The following is a 17,851-nucleotide window of genomic DNA, read 5'->3' on the forward strand; positions in this document are numbered from 1 at the left end:
ACCATTTTTCAATTGGAGAATGGCTTGATTTTTTATAAATTAGAGTTAATTCTCTATATATTTTGGAAATGAGGCCTTTATCAGAACCTTTGACTGTAAAAATATTTTCCCAGTTTATTGCTTCCCTTCTAATCTTGTCTGCATTAGTTTTGTTTGTACAAAAACTTTTCAGTTTGGTATAATCGAAATTTTCTATTTTGTGATCAGTAATGATCTCTAGTTCTGCTTTGGTCATAAAGTCCTTCCCCTTCCACAGGTCTGAGAGGTAAACTATCCTATGTTCCTCTAATTTATTAATAATTTCATTCTTTATGCCTAGGTCATGAACCCATTTTGACCTTATCTTGGTGTACGGCGTTAAGTATGGATCAATGCCTAGTTTCTGCCATATTAGTTTCCAATTTTCCCAGCAATTTTTATCAAACAGTAAGTTCTTATCCCAAAAGCTGGGATCTTTGGGTTTGTCAAAGACTAGGTTGCTATATTTGTTGACTGTTTTATCCCTTGAACCCAATCTATTCCACTGATCAACTAATCTATTCCTTAGCCAATACCAAATAGTTTTGGTAACTGCTGCTCTATAATATAATTTTAGATCTGAGTACCTTTGATATTCTTGACCTTTTGTTCTTCCCAATGAATTTTATTACTACTTTTTCTAATTAAAGAAAATGGTTTTTGGTAGTTCAATTGCGATAGCATTGAATAAGTACGTTACTTTAAGTAGAATTTTCATTTTCTAATATTGCTTCTGCCCATCTTTAAACAATCACTATTTCTTCAAGTAGTTAAGTCTCACTTTATTTGTATCAAAAACATGCTGTAATTATATTCATGGAATTTTTTATGTTATACCATTCTTGGTATAATCCAATTTAGTGATCATCTATAATCTGTGATATACTCTTGTAGTCTCCAGGCTAGTATTTTCTTTACAATTGTTGCACCCATATATATTAATGAAATTTGTCTATAATTTTCTTTCTGTATTCATGTTCTCTCTTATTTATATGTCATTATCATATTTTTTTACTTAAAATGTTTGGTAGTACTTGTTCTTTCATTTACTCCTTATTGGAATTAGCTGATGTTTAAATTTTTGGAGAATTTGCTTACAAATCGATCTATCTGGTCTTCTTCCCTCCTCCCCTCCCTTAGAAAGCTCATTTATGATTCCTTTGTATAAAATAGGCTTATTTTAATATTCATTTTTTGTTCACTTGGAAGAACAAAAGATCAAGAATTTCAAGGGAAATCATAAAAAAAAAATGCTAATAAAGGTGACTTAGCTGTACCAGACCCAAAACTATATTAGAAAGCAGTAATCACCAAATGCATTTTGTACTGGCTAACAAAGAGAGTAGTCTGTCGTTACAATAGGTTAGATTCACAGAACAAAATAGTCAATGACTACAGGCATTTAGTATTTGACAAACCCCAGCTTTTGGCATAATTAGCTACTATTTGACAAAAACTGGGGAAAACTGAAAATTCCTGTGGCAGAAACTAGGTATTTACTCACACCTAACACAGTATACACAGTATCTAAGGTCTAAATGGGTTCATTACATAAACTGATATGAATGATATTATAAGTAAATTAGAAGAACAAAGAATAGTTTACCTCTCAGATCTTGGGAGAGGGAAGGAATTTGCAGCGAAAGAAGAACTGGAGTACATTACTGAATACAAAAAAATAATTTTGATTATATTAAGTTTTAAAAGTTTCTGTATAAACATAACCATGCAGACAAGATTGAAAGGGAAGCAATAAACTGGAAAACAATTATTACATTCAAGGATTCTGATAAAGGCCTCATTTCTAAAATATATAGAGAATTAACTCAAATTTATAAGAACTGAAGTCATTCTCCAATTGATAAATTGTCAGAGGATATGAAGAGACAATTTTCAGGTGAACGAATTGGAACCATTCTTAGTCATATGAAAAGGTGCTCTAAATCACTATTGATCAGAGATATGCAAATTAAGACAACTCTGACTTACCACTACACACCTCTCAGATTGGCTAAGATGAGAGGAAAAGCTGACAAATGTTGGAGAGAATGTGGGAAAACTGGGACACTAATACATTGTTGGTGGAGTTGTGAACTGATTGAACCATGTTGGAGAGCAATTTGAAACTATGCCCAAAGCTCTAGCAAACTGCATATACCCTTTGATCCAGCAGTGTTTCTACTGGGATTGTATCCCAAAGAGATCACATGGGAGGGAATGGACCCACGTGTGCAAAAATATTTGTGGCAGCAGCCCTTTATATAGAGGCAAGAAACTGCCCATCAGTTGGGGAATGGCTGAATGAGTTATGGTTTATGAATGTAATGGAATATTATTGTTCTCTAAAAAAACCATCAGCAGGATGATTTCAGAGAAGCCTGGAAAGATTTACATGAACTGATGCTGAACTGAGCCGAACTAGCAGATCGTTGTACACAGCAAGAAGGAGAGCATGTTGATTCTGACGAATATGGCTCTTTTCAACAATTAGATGATTTTGGTCAGTTCTAATGTTCTTGTGAAGAGGGCTCTCTCTCTGAACCCAAAGAGAGACTGTGGGGACTGAGTATGGATCACAACATAGTGTTTTTACTCTTTGTTATTGCTTGCTTTTATTTTTTTTCCTTAATTTTTTTCATTTGTGATTTAATTTTTCTTGTGCAGCATTATAATAGGGGAAATATGCATAGAAGAATTGCAAATGCATATCCAGTATACATTGGATTACAAGATATCTAGGGAAGGTAGTGGGGGAAAGAAGGGAAAAAATGGAAGATAAGATTTTTCAAGGGTTAATGTGTAAAATTGTGCATATGTTTTAAAAATCAAAAACTTTAAAAAAAGAAAAAAATATTCTTTTTTCCTTGTCAATCTAAACAGTTTAGATTCTTTGAATTCAGGTCCTTCTGACCCCAGGATGGAATCTTTTGTCTTTTGAAATGTGCTATAGAGTTTGGTGCATATGGGTTCAGTAGCATTGATTCGAAGTATTTTTAAAAAATCAAAATGTCGTTTCCTTGTTTATCACTTAAAACTGTTTTATCCATGAATTTGTCTGAGATCGTAATTGCTAATCCACATAAGTTGAAACATAATAACATTTACTCTTGGGGACTGCACTGTCTGTGCTCCATTCTCATTGGAGTGTGCATTCCTGATTGGGTCTGAAAATCACCACTTCTTACAATGATTAGGTGGCCAGCCCTGCTCCTGTTTTCCTGAGACCTGGTCGCTGGGGTAGTGACCATTCTCACTGTGGTGCAATCAACCTTTCATGCCGAGATCCCCCACCCCACCTTTATTAAATTGATAAATTAAAATCACTTTATTCAGTATCCATTAAACAAAGACAACTTGCTAAACCTGCCAAACTTTTAAGTTATCTTGGCCTGGAAAAAGATTTCCCTCTATCTTCGTGTGGGTTCTGGAGGTTTAGTGTTTGCTTAGAGTCATTATCTTGAAGGGGTTTGGGGAATGGTTCAGGCAAATCTTTGCCTTTGCCATTTTGGCTCTAGCTCCCAATCTTCGATTTTAACTCTGTGCTTCTCTCATTCTTAAATGTCTTTCTTGTATACAGCATATTGCTGGACTTTCATTTTTAATCCATTCTGCTATATATTTCTGTTTTATATCCTATTCACATCCAAAGTAATCATTATTATTTCTTCATTTCCTTCCATCTCATTTTTACTTACAATTTCCCTTCTCAGGCAAGACTTCTATGCTCTTCTAGATATTCATGTTATTTCATTTTCAATCCAAATCTGATGAGAATAAGGTTTTAATATGATCAGCCCTCTATCAGCTTATTTCTTCTATATTAATTCTTCCTTTCACATCCAAGCTGTAGAATCGTTCCTTTTTAATTTTTCTTATCTAATTTGGTTTTTTTAGTCTCACTGCAACATACAAACTCAGCCCCAATCTCTCTTTCAAACTACATTAATGATGACTGCTGTAAGAATGATGCTAGTATTTTCCTACATATGAAGAAAACAGATTTACCTTAAAGACTGCTTATTACAATAATTTTTAATATTTTCCTCATATTTCTTCTGGATCCTGTATATCAATATTTCCATTGAGTTCTGGTCTTTTTGTCACAAATATCTAAAAGTCTTTCAATTCACCCTACGTCCTTTTAAAATTATTATTCAGAATCATACTCAACTTTGCTCTGGAAGTGATTTTTGGACACAACCCCAGCTCTTTTTCTCTTCAAAATATAATGATCCAAGATCTACAGTTTTATTATAGTAGCTGCTGGGTCTTCTGAAATCCTGATTATGTCTGCAATATTTACATTGTTTTCTTTTCTGGTTGCTTGCCCTATTTTCTACTTGGGGAGTTTTGAAATTTGGCTAAGACATTCCTGTATGTTTTCTTCCTGGAATCTCTTTTAGGTGGTGAACAGTAGTTTTTTTTTCCTCCTATTTTTTATTTTATACACTTGTTCTTCAACTTCAGGGAAATTTTCTTTTATAATTTCCTATAAAATTGTATCCAGATTTTTAAATCATTACTTTCAAAAACTCCAAAAATTGTATATTCTCTCCTCAATCTGTTTTCCTCATCCTTTATTTTTCTAAGAAGATTTTCCAGATATTCTTCTATTTTCCCTAGTTTTATTATCTCTTGGTGTTTTAAAATATCATTCAGTTCCACTTGCCCAATTTTAATTTTCAAGGATTTAATTTTCTTTCTATGATTTTGTATCTCTTTTCCCAATTGGGTAGCTTTCTTTTCACAATTTTTTTAGATTGCTTTTAGTTCCCTCCCTCCCCCCACTTCATCCCCCTGTTTTGATTTCCAAGTTCTTTTTTCAGTTCTTCTCAGTAGTTTTGGGTTTTTTTTTTTGTTGTTGTTGTTATTTTGTTTTGTTTTTGGTTTTTGGTTCTGATGATTTGACATTACTCTTTGTGGTAGGAGTGTTTTGTTTTGTTTTGTTTTGTTTTTTAATCTGTCTTCCTCTGAATATAAACCCTGCTCTTCATAGTTTATCTAGGGTTATTTTTCCTTTGCTTGCTCATTTTTGTTTTTATTTATTTCTTAGCAATTTATTGTTATAATTAAGTTTTAATCCCGAATATGGTTAATATAGTCCTCAGATCTTTCTTTCTGAATTATGTTCAGGAGCTCAATTTCAGACACTCCTCTTTTCCCATCAGCCACAATTAGGGCCCCAGCCACAATATCCTGAAAATGCTTCTTCAGTTTCTCTATGAAACTGAAGTCACCTGGCATGTGATTGCTGCTCAGCCAACAACCCCTGATCGCTTCTAGTCAGCACTGCTAAAGCTGGCATCAGGAAATCCTGGGAGTCCTTCAATCTTCTCCCACTCAGCTGTCTGCTACTCTTCAGATCAAAGTTCAAGAGGCACAAGTTTGCGAGTTGAAAGTTTCTGAGGTGAAATTTCCTTGAAGTTTAGAGTGAGGAGAAAGTTGAAAGGAAATTTCGGGAGAATTAGTCTGCCTGCTGACAGAGCTGCCCCAGGGCTTGATTTGTTATGTTTGTAGACCCATGAAGGAGTCAGTCTAGAGGTGTCTATCCTTCACTCTGGCTAAGTCTCAGTCCTTGAAATTTCTGTCTTTTCTGAGGTCCTCTCATTTTGTCCTAGGAAGACCACTACTTTACCCCTTTATTTTTGCTTGTCTATATTTATTTTGTTCTAATTTCCTTTCTGTTCATGGGGAATCTGGAGCTCTGCCATCTTCTCAGAAGGCATCAATGTAACTATTTTAATTTCACCATCTTCTTCTGAATTTGAATCCAGATCTTCTGTGTAACCATAGAAGTAATCTATGGATGGATTCTTAGTCTTCTTTTTCATCATCAGTAGTAGTAGTAGCAGCAGCAGCAGCTGCATATTTCCTGTTTGTGGACTTTGTATTAAAGTTACTCTTTAGTCCTGAGGTGTTGGGGATATCTCAGGCCAAATCCAGGTTTTTTGTGGTATTGTTTCATCTCCTGAGCCACAAACCATGAGCACTGCCAATGCTATTGCTCCCTCCAGTCTCTAGAGGCTACAAGCTTCAGCTCACCCCTCTACCTTGCAACCCACATCAGGGATTCAGAGAATGACCACCACCAGCAACTTTCTTTTTGACCACACCATCCAGCATGAAATCTCACCCCCCTTTACCCCCAGCCACAGTCAGGGACCAAATCTGTTCATCTCATCTTGACAAGGTTCAGCTAGAGGGTCCTGCCATTTTCCATGGTCATCTTTCCAAAACCAATTTTGTCCAGGCAAAACTTGCTGGAGTCTAAACTGATGCCTACAAAGTTTCCCTCGAGGCTTATTTTTTGTCTCTTCTTAGCCTCTGTTCCAGAAGTATTTGTACTTCAATCAGTTCAAAGCACTAACCTGGGTTTGCAGCAGCTCTTTTTCTGGTGGCAAAGAAAGGAAAGTGAGTAAATGCCATCAACTGGGGAATGGCTGAATAAATTATGTTACATGAAAGTAATGCTATATGAAAGAAATTGTTCTAATGAAAATGACGAATAAGCTGAAATTATAAAGACCTGGAAAGACCTGGAGTTATAGTAAAGTAATAATTTACATGTTAACATATAAAAATTTACACTATTATATAGTAGTATTTTGAAATGTTCTGGATGTTTTCACCAAGCATCCCACATTTTAAAAATCCCTAATTATAAGCAATCAGTAAGTTACTAAATAGTTTAATTCTTAGAATTTCTAAGACTTTGTAGGATTTTTAGACGTAGGGCAGAGTAATTAGGAAAAACTAATGAAATCACTTAAGTGACATTCTAACTAAAACATAAAAGCAAAAAATGTGACCAAACCTGTGATTCTTAATACAAATCAATGTAGCAGAGGGAAAAAAACCGGATAAACCCTATATTTGCACTATAGAAATCCTTTCAATAGTTTTCCATTATTTTCTATTTCCCCTTGATGACAAATGCGGTTTTGCTGTGATTTCATGATATCCTTTCTGTGGACTAAATTTTAACATGAAAATAGGAAATCAGGAGTTGAGATTAAGAAAAGGAACCTTATTCTAATGGGATCCTATGCTGTTCGCCACAGGCTTCTGAAATCCCTCACCATTTAGTCAAATCATTTTCTCATTCCTTTGCTTTAAGAGGAGATGAAACAATAGGTTGCAATCTTAGCTTTGATAATCATAAATAAAACTGCCCCTTCCATCATGGGGTTCTAGCTTTTGTAAAGCACGGGTGAAAGCTCTTTGGATCTCTTATCCATTAGTCTTTTGGAAAGACTTGGAAACAAAAGATCAAGGAATGGCTTGTAAGCAGGTGATCATTTAGAGAAGGCTCGAGGTCACTATTCAAGTGTAGTAAAGCACTCAAGCCCCTTTCAAACACTTCACCATCTGAATAAGTCAGAGCTGCCGTCAAGACAGGACTCAGCCTGGATAACAATGGCACGGTTTTTTCTGCAGCATCTTCAACCTTCTTTAAATTCAACTAATTCTTGAAAACCTTCATTTGATACAAATGTATATAGGTGTTTAGTCTCTCTCAGACCCTCTGCTAAAGTAATAAGAAGAAGATCAAATGGATCAGTTTCAGAAAGTCAGTCACTGTAACCTGTTTTACTCTTTTACCCACCTGCAAGGAATACCTCCTTTACAGTGAGTAGCAGCAAAAGCAGAAGAGACACGTGGCTGCTCACTGAATCGATCAAGAGTTTTGGGATTCTTTGTCACTTAGCCGAAAGTGAGTTTCCCCCCCACCCCCAGGCAATTGGAGTTAAGTGACTTGTCCAGGGTCACAAAACTAGAAAATGTTAAGGGTCTGAGATCAAATTTGGACTCAGGTCCACCTGGCTTTAGAGCTGATGTTCTATCCACTGCACCATCTAGTTGCCCCCGAGGGTGAGTTTTTTTTTTTCAATGTTTGGAGAATTGTTGGATGATGTAAATTGGTGCAGGAGTAAAACACAGATTTACTTGGAACCCGATGACGTTCTTTATTCAGAGGTGTTTGTTACTCGGTTTCTCACCAGCAGGCTTCCATGACTCTCTGATTTCTGCATTCACCCCTAATGGTTGCTCCTGCAGGAGCGCCGGCCTCTGCCGCGGTGGTCCTACCTCATAGGTCCGGACCCTGAAACTCTAGGGACCCTCTCACAGGCAGTCAGTTTACGGACACCTGGCCCGGGGCCTCGGACACGCTAGCGCGCGAGCCCTGCGGAAGGCGCGAAAGAAGAGCAGGAGGGAGGTGTTCTTTTTTTTTTTTTTTTAAACCTATGTTCTTCTAAATATAAACCCCGATCTGCATAGTTATGTATGGTTCTGTTTTTCCTTTGCGTGCTCATTTTTACTTATATTTTATTTTTATCAGTTATAATCAAATTCTAATCATGAGTCTGAATAAAGCTTCTCCTTTCTGAATTGTGTTCAGAAGCTCAGTCTCCAGGTGTTCCCCCTAATCTGGAGAGGCTGCAAGCTTCAGCTCATCCCTCCACCTTGCAACGCAAATCAGGGACTCAGAAAGTGACCACAACCAGCAGTTTTCTCTTGGACCAGATCCAGCATAAAACCGCCCTTCCTCACCTACAGTCACAGTCAGGGACCAGATCTGCTCATATCACTTTGACCATGTTCAACTAGAGGGTCCTGCAATCTTTCACTGGTCATCTGTCCAATCCACACTTTGGCCTTCAGGCAAATGTTCTTCAAGTACATTCTGAAGTCTCCAAAGCTGACCCCAGGAGTTATTTTTTTGTGTGTGGTTTCCTTAGCTTCTGCCCCAGAAGTTTTTGCCCTTCAGTCAGATCAAACCACGAACCTGTATTTGTAGCAAAGCTTTTTGTGGTGACAAAGCATTGGAAAGTGAGTGGATAATTATCAGTACACGAAAGTAATGGAATATTATTTTCTATAAAAAATGATGACAAGACTTTAAGAAAGGCCTGGAAAGAGTTACACAAACTGAGGATGAGCGAAACAAATAGTACCATGAATATGTCATACACTGTAACAACAAGATTGTGAGATGAACAGCTATGAAAGACTTGGTTCTTCTGAGCTGTTTAGTGATCCAAGGCAATCCAGGAAAGTTTGGATAGAAAATACCATTTGCATCCAGAGAGAGAAGTCTGGAAAATGCATGTACATCAAGACAAACCATGTTCACTTTTTCCTTTTCTTTCTGCTTTTTTTCTCTCCCGTGTTATTTCCCCTTTGTTCTGATTTTTCTCTCCCAATATGATTCATAAGAAATGTGTATTTAAAAAGTAATATACATATATAATCAGAAAAAGAAATCAATAAAAAATTAAAATAAAAAAAATTACTAACTTGGAAAGTAGGGTTTTTCCTAAACTCCAACAAGGTTGTTTTAGGTGGAGAATTTCTTGACCCTGACTTTAAATTATTTCTGTCCCTTCAAGCGAGCTTTGAATTGTTATTTTGTATTAACACCTCCTATTTATGACTTAGACTAACAGATATTAACATTGTTCATGTTTAATTGCATTTTTATTTATTTTATTAAATATTCCCCAATTACATTTAAAAAAAAGTTCTCATTTCTAAAATATGTAAAGAACTGTATCGATATTTTAAGTATATGTCATTCCCCAATTGATAAATGGTCAAATGATATGAACAGACAATTTTCAGATGAAGAAATTAAGGTCATCAGTAGTCACATAAAAATGGTCTAAATCACTATTGCTCAGAAAAATATAAATTAAAACAGTTCTGAGTTATCACCTCATACCTATCATATTGGCTAAGATGACAGGAAAAGATAATGATAAATGTTGGAGGTAATGTTATAAAACTGGTACATTAAAGCATTATTGGTGGAGTTGTGAAACGCTCCAACCATTATGAAGATTTGAAACTATGCCCAAAGGCTTATAAAACTGTGCATGCCCGTTGAATCAGTAGTGCCACTGCTGGATCTGTATCTCAAAGAAACCAAAAAAAGAGGAGAAAAACCCTACATCTGCAAAAATATTGGTAGCAGCTCTTTTTGTGGTGGTAAAGAGTAGATCCCCATCAATTGGTGAATGGCTGAACAACATAGCATATGAAAGTAATAGAATATTGTTGTTCTATTAAAAATGATGAACAGGCTCATTTGAGAAAGGCCTGGAAAGATTTGCATGAACCAATGCTAAGTGAAAGAAACGGAACAAAGAAAACATGTGAGATGATCAACGATGACAGATTTGATTCTTTGCAGCAGATCAGTAGTGATCAAACACAATCCCAATAAACTTTGGATGGAAAATGTCATCAACATTCTGAGAAAGAAATATGGAGACTGAATGTAAATCAACAAATGCTATATTCACTTTTTTCTATTTGTATTTGTTCTAATTTTCCTTTCCTAATGAGATTAATAAGGAAATGGGGGGAGGGGTGAATGTATAACACAAAAGTTTTTATGTGTAACTGGGGAAAATTAAAATTAATAAAATATTGCCATAATGATGCTTTTGAAAGTTATTCCTTGATTAAAAAGAAAAAAAATAGATGGGGATACAATCCTCTTCCATATTTCTTTCTTACTAGTTCCATGAATCTGCTTATATCATGAGTGTCATTGACAATATTTGATAATGCTTGTTATATGTGTAAATTTTTGGAATCCAGTTTTGCTGAGAAATAGGAATGCAAATTGAATATTTGAAATAATGTCAGTTTTAATAAAATGAAATTTGTAGTAGCTCTTTTTGTGATGTCAAGGAAATGGAAATTGGATGAATATCCATAAGTTGGGGAATGGCTGAATAAGTTATGGTATATGAATCTAATGCAGTTGTATTGTTATGTAAGAAACATGAGCAGACCAATTTCAAAAAAGTCTGGAAAGATTTTTTTTTAACAGCCTTTTATTTACAGGATATATACATGGGTAACTTTACAGCATTAACAATCGCCAAACCTCTTGTTCCAATTTTTCACCTCTTACCCCCCCCAACCCCTCCCCTTTATGGCAGGATGACCAGTAGATGTTAAATATACTAAAATATAAATTAGATACACAATAAGTATACCTGACCAAAACGTTATTTTGCTGTAGAAAAAGAATCAGACTCTGAAACATTGTACAATTAGCTTGTGAAGGAAATCAAAAATGCAGGTGGGCATAAATATAGGGATTGGGAATTCAATGTAATGGTTTTTAGTCATCTCAGTCTGGAAAGATTTACATGAATTGATGTTGTAGGGAGTAAGCAGAACCGGGAGACCACTGTACCCAGTAACAGCAAGATTATGTGATGATCAACTATGAGAGACTTTGCTCTTCTCAGCAATGCCATGATCCAAGATAATTCCAATAAGCTTGGAATGAAAAATGTCATCGACAATCGGAGAGAGAATTAGGATGAATTAACGTGAGCTGCAGAATGCTGTTTTCATCCTTTTTTGTTGCTCCTTTTTCTTTCCTTATGCGTTTTCCCATTTGTTCTAATATTTCTTTCAAAACATGACTTTAATCTAACCTATATGAGATTGCTTGCTCTCTTGTGGAGGACAGGTTAGGGAGGGAGGAAAAGATTTGGGGGCTCAAAGTCTTACAAAAATGAATTTTGAATATGATCTTTATATAAAACTGGAAAAATAAAATAGGATTGAATTTGTTTAAAGGGGGAGGGCAGGAAATTTATTAAGGACACCCTGTTCAAAACAATTTTCAACAACTTTTTAAGGACTGATAGTACCAAGTAAATTTAAAAAAAGTCTAACAATATCATGTATCACTACCGTATTACTGAGGGAAAAAATGAGTTTTGACTTTAGATGATATTCGATAGTTTGAAACTTATTTTTCAATAAAAAGAACCCACTGCTTTCTAATAGGAAATGATACTCTTTGCCTATAACTATTAAGCCAAGATGGCCCGTTCCTGTGTGCACTAGTAAAAAGGAATCCAGTGCTACTACAAGTGACTTAAATTCATCAAGTGTACAAAAATTAGACCGTAATAGGCTTTACAGGAAAACAGTTTTGAAAGCCCACTGAAGTTCAAATTCTCCCCTCCATTCTCATTCTGTAGACGTAGTTTGAGGACCCCTGCAGGGTAGAGGAACTGGATAGCACTATGCAAGATACCTTGTTGTTCAATTATGTTTTAATTTAAACCAGACTTCAAAGATGACTAAAATAATGATAAATAAAAATATTTATTTTTTAAAATTTTAGAATAGGAGTGATGTTATCTTATCCAAGCTGCATGTTCCAATCCCGCCCCCTTCTCCCCTCCCCCCCCATGAGTCGTCTCAGGAATAAAACTGGAGGTGGCACAGGAGATCGCTCACCTGGGGACACAGCTGGGCAAGCCACAGGTGGCATCCAAAGGCCTGAAGGAAGGCTGGGAGGCAATTGTGAAAGTGGAAAATTGGGGTTGTGTGGTGGGTCCCGTTAAGGGGGAGGGAGCAGCCCATTGGTGGTGGACATCTTGAACACAGGATCCTAAGGAGGCTGAAGCAAAAGCCAAGACTCTTTCGACATTGTTAATTTAGCCAGGTGTATTTCTAAATGACTATACAGAGGAAATCATGCGATCACACATGGCTTGAATACAGGTGAACAACATGAGGGAAACTTCCTTTCTTAGCATAATCTGACCTTTAATGGGAACTGATTGTTGTAGGTGTGTGGCTACCTCTTTCACTTGTGAATCTCTCTGATTCATAAACTTTCTTTTTGACATGTATACATTTCTGTATTTTGAAGACCTAAAATATCATCTCCACGATAGACAAAGGTTTGTTGTGACCAAGAAATGTCGTGCCCTTTATTTAAAGTCTCCTCAATGATAACTCAGCAATATCCTAAAGCCCCAGCACAGCAAAGACAGAGGAGTCAATACTGATTAAAGAAAAAAAAAATCTGCACAAAGATTTCTCATCTCACTTTGATTTATTCAATATACAATTTATTCAAATAACCCAAATACAACAACATGGAAAAAGTCCAGATTCGATCTAATGCGTGTCTTTCTCGGGATCTTGTTCTGCAGCCTCCTCTTGTCGTTGCCGTTTCTTCCAAAGTTTGGCTTCAGCTAGCAGTTTGAGGTGCGGCTGGTTTTCTTCCTCTTCTGGAAAGATGTAATGGGAACACTCTTCCCAGCCAGCATCAGACCCATCTTCCGCCTGTACTTTTCTTCTTTTGCGAGCTCTCTGTGCCAAGAGCTGGTCCACCCTTGCCTTTTGAGATTCGGTTCCAAATTCATGTTCAAAGTTTTTCCAGGATTGTAAGAGCAGAAATCTCTGTTCCTGCTCTTTATTATTTTTCCTTCTTTTGTTGGCTTCTTCATAAATCTGTCTGCAGCAAGTGAGGCTCTCTTCTTTTCCTTCAGATAGCTCAAACTGGGCAAAACCGAGCCATACCTTGACATGCTGCGTGCGTTGGAGCAATCTCCGGTAGAGACTTCTTGTTTTCTCCGATTCTTCTTGCTCGGTTTTAAAATCAATATAGGCTTTCCAAAGCACCTCTGGAGTGTCTAAGCACGGCTGGTCGACAGCCAACTCGTAGATCGCCCGGGCTCTGTCCACGTCACCAAGAATTGTCTCTAACTCGGCAAACTGGATCCGTGTCGGGCAACTTTCTGGCGCGAGTTCCAGGAACTTTTCCTAAAGTTGGCGGCACCGCTGGAATTCTCGAAACCGCAGCTCCAGTTCAATGTATCCCCGAAAGAGTTTGCTTTTGGGACACTTGCCAATAGAGGTCCCCAAGGCTCTCCTGGCAAGCGGTAGATTTTTTTGTCGTATTTCAAACTGGGCATAGAGTAGCCACATTTTCGCAAAGGTGAATTTTTGGTGAGGAATCAGTTTCAGACAAGCCTGATAGACCTGCCTGGTCTGTCCGGATCCTTGGCCTCCAACTCTTGGTGCAGGGCATAGTGGATCCAGAGGTTTATGTATCTCCTCCAGTGCCTCTTCTCTTGGTTCGGCAGCACGTTGGCAATGGCCCTTTCGTACGCATCTCGCAGGGCGTCTGGTTCCTCCCCATGCGTCTCCAGCAAGTGCAAATAATCAAACCAGGCGTCATAATTGTGTGGGTTGGTCTTCACCTCTTCTTCATACTGGAATCTCCTTCTGCTCACGATGACGTCTTCAATGCCCCGCGTCGTCCCGAATTTCTTTTCAAAGATGCTATAATTCCGCAAGAGCTCCTGGGCTGCTTGCTTGGGGATCCTGTGCAGGGCATATCGGTAGATGACTCGGGCCCTTTCGAACTCTTTCCGATTTTCCTCAGACTTGGCAAAGGCCACATAGAGACATTCGTCCATGCGCTCCTCTCCGAAGTAGTCCCCAGCCCTTTCATAGACTTTCCTGGCGTGAGCAAAAGTGCCCTGTTTTTCTTGGTGTGGGGCGTACTTGATCCAGTTCTTCACCTCAGGGTGCACGAGGACGAACCTTTGGTAAAGGCCTTCCGCCCGATCCACCTCTCTGTATCTCAGCTCAAAGCTGATATAGGAGTGCCAGGCTTGCTCGTCAGGCTGCCATTGCAATCCAGCGTTCGAACACTTGCCGGGCTCCCGCCACGTTCCCCAACCTCTCCTCCATGTACGTGTATTTGTGCCACAGCAGGTTGACCCGGGGAAGAATCTGCACGGCCCGATCCCAGATATTTCGGGCATGATTGACTTGTCTGTTCCTCATCTCCATTTCTGCATATCGGAGCCAGAGGGGGATATTTCGGCAGTCCAAGTCTAAGGCCCGCTCGTATATGGAACGAGCTCTTTGAATTTCCTTCAGCCTCTCTTCCCATTGGGCGTATTTGATCCAGTTGCAAATTGCGGTTCTGTTCCTTCTTAGGTTGTCCTCAAAAGTCCGTCTCTTCCGGAGTTTGTAGTCGCTGAATTCTTCTTCACTGGTGATTTTCTGGCGAGGACCTGGCGGCAGAAGTTCAAGGTCTCTTTCTTTAGCTTCCCTCAGAAGCTGTTCTGCTGTGATCTGCACTTCGGCAGGGGTTTGTTTTTCACCTTCACCGCTCTGGGGATCCATTGCTTTCCCGACATGGTGGAGGAATTCAGGTTAGGGGAAAATCGTCAGTCTTTATTCTCAGTGAAGAAAGATCGGAGGTAGAAGAGAATGGGCAATAGCAATGTGTGTAGCTGAGTCAAGAAGCTAGCTAGACCAGCAGCCACAAGAACAGCAGCTAGGAGCATAGAACCCAGGCCCAATCTCTCCCAGCCTCTCTTCCTGTCTCTCTGCCTCGACCCACCCAAATCATCATTTCCTATACAACACATCAGGACTTGCACAGAGAGTGGGCGGGGGCCATTCTTTATCCAATCATGTATATTAATAGAGTATAGTCCAATTACTATTTAGCCTCACGTGCTTGGGACCTCAGTGCATCAACTCAAGCCTCAGCCCATAACACTGAATGGCAATCCTTGAAGGTGGAAACATAAGGAGGAGATGTGCTGAGTCTGTACCTTTTCCTAGAAAGGGAGGGGGTGTGAAATCACAGTGGTCGGGGTGGGGGAGCGAGTAAAAACACTCCATTAAATCTTTGTTTCTTCAAAGTCAAATGCCAGGCAGAATATAAGATCCCAGGCCTCTCCTTTTTGGGTTTCACTTGTGAATCTTTGATTCATAAACTCTTTCGTTCTAATTAAGTGTGAAGCTAGGTCTTCAACTTGTGAATTATCTCAGCTGTCAATGTTTAGGTATGAGAGGACCTTATGCCATGTCACTAACAGAACTGAAAGAAATCATAGCGATGTCCAAAGAGCAAGTCTCCAACGTTTTATCAGGTAAAAACAATGAAGAACTTTTTTGGAAACCATTATTATCAGTCTAACGAAATGAAGTACAGTTAGCATTGTTGCTAATTCAGCAGCTTTTAAATAAGTTTCTAACAAACGAGTTTGTAAGTTAACAGTATCTAAATTACAAGAGAAGTTGTTTTTCCAGCTCTATTGGTGTTACTAATGCACTGCATTGAACATTAATAGAAGAGGGAAATACATTTCCCAAGCTTTCCCAGTTGGAATTCACAACTGATTACTGCATTGATCTCAGTGTACAATGTGCTGTTAGCCAGTACTTTTGAAGTTTTACAATCCATGGAGGAGAACTTCTTACAAATGATGCTGAAAAGTGAATGGGCACAAGTATAGATGCTTATCTGATCTCATTTGCTAGAAACTAAGAAGTTAAAGTTTCAGAAAATTCCTAGGGCAAGATTTTATAATGAGTATCTTTTCACTTTAGAATGTTTGGTTATCAACCCTATGTAAATCACTGATTTTACATACATGTAATTTCATCATGAGATTATATTTCAAGGTTCTTAAAATAATGACATTCTGTTTAGATGTTAGCCTGCTGCCTGAGTTCAGCCCTCATCACTATTTCTTAAAACTATTTCAAACTGACAGAATTGATATTAATGTCTAATATTTTGAATATTTAAAAAATACATTTACATCTGTTTTTAATAATTACATTCTAATTGATCTACCGTCACCAAATCTTAATGGTTGATTACTAACAATTCGTTTTTTTTCCTAGAAGATCAAATTGTTTCTTTCCTTCCCCCCAAAGAAAATAAAAACTGCACTGTTTATTCTGAGTCCTGCTTTATTGAAGATGTTTGCTGGATAAACTCCTCAAAAATCCATTAAGACGAAGGGCAGCTAGGTGGTGCAGTAGATAGGTCACCAAACCTGAAGTCAGGAGGATCTGAGTTCAAATCTGGTCTGAGACACTTTATATCTTCTAACGGTGTGACTCTGGGTAAGTCACTTTAACCCCATTTGCCTCAGCAAAAAAACAAACAAACAAACAAACAAAGACATCCATTTAGATGTTCTGAGTAATTTAAAAATAAAAAAAATAGTGGCCCAGTTTGACGCACAGGATGGGGAGTTCTGAAGTCTCTGTCAGCTCTAGTTAGCAACTTACAAAAAATTGGACAGCTCAATTGGCACTTGAGGTCCCGTATGTCTTTTATAAAGATAAACTTGAAATATTTTAAAGAATAAACTGTACTTAATCACTTTATTTTATCTTCACTTTTCAGAATCTGGAGAGAGCTAATATTCTTTTCTAAATCCAGAGTTGTAGTGTCAAATTCTGAACATTTCTTCTACAAATACTTCTTTACAAGAATCAGATGCATATGGCCACTATAGAGAAGTCTTTATCAAAGAATTCCTTAAGGAACGCACAAAAAATTTACTTTTGCAGTATTGAAGGCACTGCCCCGAAGTCAGATATCAAGTGAGCAATTTTAGGGATCAGAATAATATCAGAGAGCAAGGAACTGTAGCCCTAAGTTTGCATAAGGATTTTCTCCTTAGGTTTTCAAGGCAATTTAGACACCAGGAGAAAGGAGCTGTTCTACAGAAAAGATAAAGGAACCCAGAGAGGCTATACTAGGCTATCCTAGTATATCCTGGGGCTATCCTGAAACCTCCAATAACATTTAAAATTTAGAGATGTCTTTATCAACAATTCCAATCTTAAGCCTAACATGAGGTTATAACAAGAGATTAGGACCTCAGATTCTGAAAGAACAGCAACAACCAAAGTTTCCTAAACCAATAAATTTCATGAATCTCGAAGGTCCTTTTTTTTTTTCAAATTTTATAGCTTTTTATTTACAAAACAGGCAGTAGAGATGAAATACTTGGTACCTTGGTTTGAGAAAAACTCCTCAGTCTTGTATTTTATCCCACCAGATGATCTTCGGCATCTTAAGACAATTGAAATGGAGGCAATTGTCTTTTCCTAGCAGGTGCTGGTAGACTGTCCAGATTTCATAGGCATACAACAATGAGGTTAATACAATGGCTCTGTAGATCTTCAGTTTGGTAGGGAGTGCAATAAGTGAAACCTTCTCAGAGTCATA

General features: G+C 37.8%; 1 protein-coding gene and 1 pseudogene across 1 annotated transcript; both read right to left on the reverse strand.

The window, feature by feature from the left end:
- Window positions 1-7,161: 7,161 nt before the first annotated feature.
- On the reverse strand, window positions 7,162-12,423 carry LOC100923839 (annotated as a pseudogene).
- A 514-nt stretch (window positions 12,424-12,937) lies between these two features.
- LOC100923574 (crooked neck-like protein 1) lies at window positions 12,938-15,017 on the reverse strand. The gene is given in 4 exon segments (XM_012542493.2): window positions 12,938-13,844; window positions 13,847-14,495; window positions 14,497-14,957; window positions 14,960-15,017. Coding segments are annotated over 4 exon segments (2,034 nt in total). The 5' UTR covers window positions 15,006-15,017; the 3' UTR covers window positions 12,938-12,966.
- Between the last annotated feature and the right edge of the window lie 2,834 nt (window positions 15,018-17,851).

This window comes from Sarcophilus harrisii, chromosome 1 (genome assembly GCF_902635505.1).
Source record: "Sarcophilus harrisii chromosome 1, mSarHar1.11, whole genome shotgun sequence".
NCBI lineage: Eukaryota > Metazoa > Chordata > Mammalia > Dasyuromorphia > Dasyuridae > Sarcophilus > Sarcophilus harrisii.